Source organism: Calidris pugnax, unplaced genomic scaffold (genome assembly GCF_001431845.1).
Source record: "Calidris pugnax isolate Ruff unplaced genomic scaffold, ASM143184v1 scaffold41, whole genome shotgun sequence".
NCBI classification, from domain to species: Eukaryota; Metazoa; Chordata; class Aves; order Charadriiformes; family Scolopacidae; genus Calidris; species Calidris pugnax.
This window is the reverse complement of record NW_015094509.1, coordinates 11,464,468-11,471,815: the sequence shown is the minus strand read 5'-3', so window position 1 is coordinate 11,471,815 and position 7,348 is coordinate 11,464,468. Positions and strand designations below refer to the sequence as shown.

Below are 7,348 nucleotides of genomic sequence, written 5' to 3'. Positions count from 1 at the left end.
CCCGCCCCGTCGGTCTCACCACGTCCACCACCTCCCGCTGCCGAAGCGCCTTCTGCTTCCCCTTCGGGCTCTCCGAGGCGCCGGGCGGCGGGGCCGCCGCCAGCAGCAGCGCCAGGAGCAGCAGCAGCGGGACGGCCGGGGTGCGGGACACGGTGCGGGACACGGTGCGGGGCATGGCGGGGGGGTGGATGCGCCGGGGCCGAGGAGGAGGACGGAGCCCGTCTCCGCCGCTCTGGGCGGCAGCGCGGGGATAAATGAGCCTTTCAGAGCGCGGAGCCCGAGCTCCCTCCCCGGGGAGGCCGGGAATTTCCATCCTGTAACCGAGCGGGAACGTCCAGGCAGAGCCCCCCCGCCTCGTCGTCCCCCCCCCCGCAGCCATTGGGCACGGGGGGCTCCCCCCACCTCGGGCCAGCCCCCGCCGAGCTCGCCCCGGGCGATGCCGGCACCGCAGGGTCGCCCTCCGCCCCCCTCGGGGGGGCCTCCCCCAAACCTGCAACAATTGGCGAAGTGGAAACACCTGGAAGAGCTGGTTTTGCCCAGGAATCTCCGCACGTCGCAGCCGGAGCCTGATGCCCCGGGAGTGGGAGCAGTGATTAAATAGCAGCTGGGGGTTAATCACGGGTTGTGTTTGTAAGGACAAGGTAAAGATGCAAAATCCTGCTGAGCAGCAGCAGAATTTGGACTTTCATCGAAGTATTGCCTTTCAGAACACTGTCCATTCAATAACAAAAGAAAAGACCTTGGCAACGCAGCATAAACCGTCTCCTTTTGCTTTCAGTTAAAATAATGGGATTTTTTTCATCATACAAGAAATGAAAACACTGTAAAATAAAGAATGCCCTATGTCCTTAAGCATTAAAAATAGAAACAACAAATACTTGAGAGGTAACTTCTGTACGTTGCAATCTCTGTGGGATTTGTAGAGGTAGAGTTTCCAGAAGGGGGAGATAAGATTCAATACATATTTTTTTCTGAAGTATTTAACAAAAGCACACATTTCTGCTGGAGGAATGCATGTTACAAGATGTTGAGCCATTCACACCAGACCACGCAGAACCAGCTTTTTGTTTACATTAAACCCATTAGTATTGGTCTGACTGCAGTTACCTCTGCACTTCAAGCTCCTTCTGTCTTTCTCCCCTTTCCACGTCCACTCTGGTGGAACCCCAGCAGTGAGGTGAGGTTTGCACCAACGGGTCAGGCTGCTGCCATCAACGCTGTCACACGCTGTCCTGAGAACAGGCCACTTGGCTGAGGTGTGGGCTCCTGCCCTGTGGAGAACAACCAGGTGCGATACAACCAGGTGACATTGTAAAACAAGCTAGTAAATAATAACAGTTCCCTAAACCCATTGGGCAAATGTATGGAATTATGTAAGTCCTTAATTATAGCAATTGCTTCTATGACAGTCCTAGTGAACACACACGTGCAGAGGGTTCATTGCCCCGTTGCGTGCCGCTGTCAGCAAACCCTCCCGCCTCTGCTCCCTGTTGGTGGTGGTACCGTGGAGAAGGGAATGTTGGACTTCTCTGGATCATGAGTGTTCACACAAGCATGGCTACCAAGTGGCTGGGGGTCCCCAGCATCAATACAGGCCGTTGCCAAGGCATGTCCCTTCCCAGGCTGCCCAACTTTGGTCCTAGAGGATTAACTTCAGGAGATGTGCAATAGCTGGAGCACACAGCAAGGCACCACCGTACTCCTTCCTAGTGCAATTACTCACTATTTCAGATAACAACATTTGCACGTACATCCATATGCATTTCCCCACCTGGGTTTGCTCCCCACGAGAGTTTGGGTCTGGGCTGGAAGCTTTTAAATCCCAAATGGCTGGTTTTGCCATGGTAAGCAAACTGGGGAGCGCTTCAAAAGAAGGTCTTACCAAATAATGGTGGGACATCTGCCTTGAGCTCCCCTAAGTGCACTGTGCAGTTCCCAGTGCTCATTTGACTTGCAATGTGCATGACCATCTGGAAAACAGAAACATCAACATCCTCCTTAGCCTGCTTCAGTCCGAGCGAGCCCTGCCATCTGCTCGGCTTATGTTCTGTGGGCTTTGATGTGTTTAAATGCTTCTAAGGGCAGCAACTGTTGTTGAATGCTGGTGAGATACTCGAATCAGAACTACTGATCTATTTTGCCTTAAATATTTTCTGGACAAAAGGAGCTGTTGTAATAAACTTGCCTGAGTGTGTTCAAACCAGGATCCATATTATATCAACTAGTGATTCCTTCATCTTACCCATACTGCCGTATGAAACAGAATTTGTCTTTTTTATATGGCTTTACAAATGTATCAGCCAAGATGATGAGGTCATTTAAGTGTCACTAAAATCTTCCACAAGATCAGTCTTCAGGCTCATGTAAGATGACCGTGGTGCCATCAGTGCACCATACCTAGCAGATGTTCACACCACCAGGCTGGTGCCATGAGAGCAGCCTCTCGGCTGGAGCTGGAGCTGGTTTTCCTGCCTCACGTAGCCTCTCAGCATCCCAAAGCCCAGCCACACAAGCCTGGAGAGGAGGATGTGCTCATAAACACACGTGTTTCCATTCACCTCACTTATAAAATGTTTATATTCGAGGATCTGTCCACTGGGCCGCTGGGTCTCTCTACCTTTCTTGTGCAAACTCTTCCAGTTTATGAATACTATTTATTACAGCCCTGGTTTGAATTCAACCAGTAAATGACTGATACTCATTCCTTGGTCTTCAGAAGGTGAAACAACTGCAGTAGGAAAGATACAAGCATTTTATAACAGGGAAACCCATTGCTCATGGTTAATGCAGAGCCTGGAAATGAAAGACCAGGTCCATATTCCAAATCCGGTAGAACAGACCCAGATCTGGTAGAAGAGTCTCCTTATACAGTGAGGAGGAGCTTTAACCACTCAGAAAGAGATTCGCCTCAGATGGGAAGTCTATTACTTGTGGTTTTTCACAACCAGGAAAACCAGGCTTAGGTGTCTAAACATTAGAGAAGGTTCAAGGCCTAGAGAAAGATCCTGAGCCAAAAGAGGCCCAGTAAAGGTGGGTGCCCAGACCTTTCATCTGCTCTTAACTCTTAGTGCTTTATAAATTTCCCTGTTCCAGTGATGCCTGGGGCTTTCGGCTGTGCCTGTCAGTCCTATCCAACCATTGCTCTGGGGAACATGGGCACCCCCCAGGGAAACGGGCAGAGAGCTCAGGGCTTTAGCACTGCAGTGCTCAGCATCGCGATGCTCAGGATCTGTGCTGCCCTGCCCTAGGCATTTTTAATTGTGGAGTTCATCATTTAGCTCTTGTTTGCTTTATTACTGATATTTTAGGGTGAGCTGCAGGTCAGTGTGAGAGGCTGAGATCAGAGAAGGCTGCTGAATTTCTCAAATGGCTCTTTGCAGCCTGCCTGTCGGACCGAGGGAACAAAGAGCCGTCTGTATTGCTGTATAAGAAAACCAAAGTAAGAGCTCTCAGGGAAATTTATTACAGCTTTAAGAAACAGATTTCATTTTCTTCCACAAAAAAATAAATCTTTGGATCTGAATAAAAATCAATGGGATTGTGGCCTTGATCGCTTCTAGCACCTTTTAATTTATGTGTATAATTTATATAGCACGCTTTATATTTTAAAATAATCCAAAGCTACTCTGCCTCTATTTTGTTGCTTTACAACCCTTGATACACCTATTAAACAAATCTCTTAGTAGCTTCTACATAAACACGATAAGCATGGCATTGTAGTCACAGTAGTTCTTTGCAGGTACACATATTAACATTTCAATCTTAAAAATTAGTCTAAGGCACATTTTTAGTGGATTATAATACTCACTGGTGTCCTATTTCTGCCTTTGAGAAAAGTTTGAAAGTGTATTTTGTATCAATATTCTACTTTTTGAGCTTCCATACCTCCGGGTGACAGTCAAGTCACAGTAAGAGTTCACTGCGCAAGTCACAAACGTCTGAATGGACCTGTTGGGGCAGGTCCAGTGGAGGGCCACAAAGATGATCAGAGGACTGGGGCACCTCTCCTATGGAAACAGGTTGAAGAGGTTGGGGTTGTTCAGCATGGAGAAGGCACCAGGGAGACCCTATAGCCCCTTCCAGTACCTAAAGGGGGGCTTCAGGAGGGACTCTTTATCAGAGGGTGTAGTGATAGGATGAGGGGTAATGGTTTTAAACTGAACGAGGGGAGATTTAGATTAAATATTAGGAAGAAGTTATTTCCTGTGAGGGTGATGACACATTGGGACAGGTTGCCCAGAGAAGCTGTGGGTGCCCCATCCCTGGAGGGGTTCAAGACCAGGCTGGATGGGGCTTTGAGCAACCTGGTCTGGTGGGAGGTGTCTCTGCCCGTGGCAGGGGGGTTGGAACTACATGATCTTTAAAGTTCCTTCCAACCCAAATCGTTCTATGATTCTATGAATGATGGCCAGAAAGGAAGGGCAGAGGTTAGAGCATAGTAACAGTGTTTGTCAGAGACAAGAGGCACGTAACTGCCAGGAAAGCATGGGAAGATTCCTGTGTCCATACACAGGAGGATGACATTTTTTGAGAGTGAGACAAAAATCATGCGGTTAAGTGTTCATTCTTTACTTAGGTCATTCTTCTGAATAAGCATGGCACTTCTTAATATTACTGTGGAAAACTATGGTATTTTTGCACAACATAAACCACTTCGTTACTCCAATTAATTAAGTTTCCTATCAAGATAAATCTTTAACATTGTTACCAACAAGTCAGGAACAGGACATATGTCAGATACCGAGGAGCTCATCTTGTGGAAACAGATCCTTTAAAAGCCAGCTGCAGCTCCTAGGCAGATTTTTTCTGTCCACGTCATCAGTTGATTTATAGTTGCATTTCCCTATAGCTGTGGCTTTTACAATAATAATGGAAGCATTGAATATCTTAAAATAAACACCATTCACAAAATGTCAGACAGAGTTAGATAAACTTTAATAAAACTGTTCGGGAGAACTCTCTGGTTCACTGATAGAGTAAAATTCAGGATGTCCAGACGTACCCAGGGTGTAAACTTCATGATGAGAAGCTGATACTGAGACCTGTTTTCATGGGTTTCTGCAAGACTCTCTCCCACATGCAGCCAGCACAATCCTGGCTGCAGTCATGGAAACGCTTGGGTTGGAAGGGGGCATCTGGATCTCATCAGGTCGAAGCAGGTCCAGTTAAATCGTGTGGTTCAAGGACTTGTACACATAGTAGAATGGGAAAATTAACTCAGTCCGGTTTTAAGTTAAATTCTTGAAGAAGATGGTGATTACAGAGAGCAGAAAAATGTACAGGGGGTGAATCATCCTGTGCAAGGAGAGAGCTGAGGCTCAGGAGGAACGTTTGCTCATTAGAGTGGCTGTGAATTAGTCAATGGTAGAAAAATTACTTGGCTGCCTAATGAATCCTCAATAAAAAGAAAGGCCTTTTGCGGAACTGAAAAGCTAACTTTCCTTGAATCCTCTATTAGTAAATAGTTATTAGGATGTGAACTACAACGCTCCATTCAAACAAGAAAGTTTCTTCAATGAAGGAAACAGTCTTTTTTCTATGCTGTTCATCTAGTGCACTGCCAGAGGTCTGTCCTTCCAGTTTTGGAAATGGCACCTTGAATTAGTGATAATCCTGAAATTAAAGGAATGGACTTGAACTTTGAAATGTTTATTGTTATTTGTATCCAGCGTGCTGTTTGAAAAGCAGTTTCTCAGGACAAGCAAGGCAGTGATGAGGAGGGGGCTACTGACCTAGGAAGGTCTGTGTAGAGCTTCAGGATGGCTTACAGAAACCAGAGGTCTACAGCCATCACACAAAATACACAGAAGCCTGTGGATGGAAGAGGATTTTGTCACAGAAACAAATGAATTGGCCCAGGACACTTTACAGTTGCACAAAACTTCCCGTCATACAGGCGAGACGGGGAGAGGGACAGTGCCACAACTCAGAGATGGCAGAGCTGAACACACATGGTCACTGTGGCTCTGCCTGTTGAACGTAGCGGTGGAGCCTGGAGCCCATGGCATTCCTGAGACCCAGCTTCTCAGATCCACACTGTCCCCCCAGGGTGGCCTGACCTCAGTGAAGAAGCACCATGGCTTGCTGCAAGGAGGGCCGTGGAGCTCTGGGCAGCACCTACCTCATCTGCCCACTTTGTGGCCCACTGTGGCCCCCATCAAAAGGGCAATGGATTTACAGGGGCTGCTGGGTCAGGCACAGTGAGAGGGGTCCACCAGCAGTGGGGTCATCTTATAGCTAGCCCTGGGGTTACTTCAACAGATAAACTCTTGCATTATAATTATTATATGTGGTAAAGTAGAAATCTTATTTGACTTGCATCAACAACTGACTGTGCAATGGCAGTGGAAAGGATCAAGCACAACACCAAATCTCTGGCTCACGTGAAGATGAAAGTGTGTTTGGCCAGAACAGCAAAAGACCGACCAGCTTCCTGTGAAGAAAAATGTCCTTTCAAGTCCTTCTTTGAGTTATATTTTTTACAGCAGGTGCTCATCTAACTACGCTTTTGTGAGGAATGACTTTGTTTCTAGTGTGCTTTCCTTCTGTCCTGTTAAGATCCCTTTGGTGGCTGTGTCTCATGATCCCACTGCCACCTCAGTAACTTATAAACCTACTTAATGGAAGTAAAATTTCTTCTTACCCTTTCCTTTCACCTTGTATGTCAAGAGTGAGTCCTAAAATATCAGTGTATTCCTCTCCACCCAAAACACCTGACGTTCTCTCATGACTGCTCTCCAGGCTGGAGGTCAGTGTCATAGTGCCCGTTGAGCACTTCCCTTCCCCAAAACCTGTTTTCTTCCACACAGCTCTTCTTGCAGAAACTACGCTCCTCCCCAGCTCCTGTTTGTGGGGAGAAAGCAGCTGTGAGCCATTTAATGAAGACAGAGCTTTGTACATTTAAAGTTATCTCATGTTTGTCATTGCTTTAACTAGTAAAGCCTGAAATAAAGCAAACTTTTCTTTCAGATGTAGTTTTGATGAACAAAGTTGAAATACAGGGAATAGGCATTAGGGAAGAGCTCAGATATAAATGTCCTGGCATGTTTTTAATCCTTTAATTATACTTTGTGTCTCAAGTGCTTTTCAATAGGAAGTGAAATCCGGTTAGGATACAGAAGCAGATTTCATACCTGTGCATCAGAAAGGTACTCCGGGCTCTGCTTCTAGAGCTACAAAGCAGGCAGCCCAGGAAGGTGTGGTACAGGTTGCCCAACTTTGTTGTTTTTAATTATGGTTAAACTCTAGTCCTAATGGAAAAAAAAAAAAAAAAAAAAAACCATGGGTTTTACAAAGAGCATTTTGGATATGTAAATTTAAGAAATAGGCAAAAAGACTCTTACAGAGA

General features: G+C 46.4%; 1 protein-coding gene across 2 annotated transcripts in view; it reads right to left on the bottom strand.

The window, feature by feature from the left end:
* Positions 1 to 324, bottom strand: part of CTHRC1 (collagen triple helix repeat containing 1) — a 6,600-nt gene extending 6,276 nt beyond the window's left edge. The window contains exon 1 of one of the 2 annotated variants that reach the window (XM_014965559.1): positions 20 to 324. In XM_014965559.1, coding sequence (XP_014821045.1) covers positions 20 to 313 — 294 coding nt within the window. In that variant the 5' untranslated portion in view covers positions 314 to 324. The remainder of the gene's footprint in view (positions 1 to 19) is intronic. The other variant, XM_014965560.1, reaches the window with a different exon arrangement.
* Between the last annotated feature and the right edge of the window lie 7,024 nt (positions 325 to 7,348).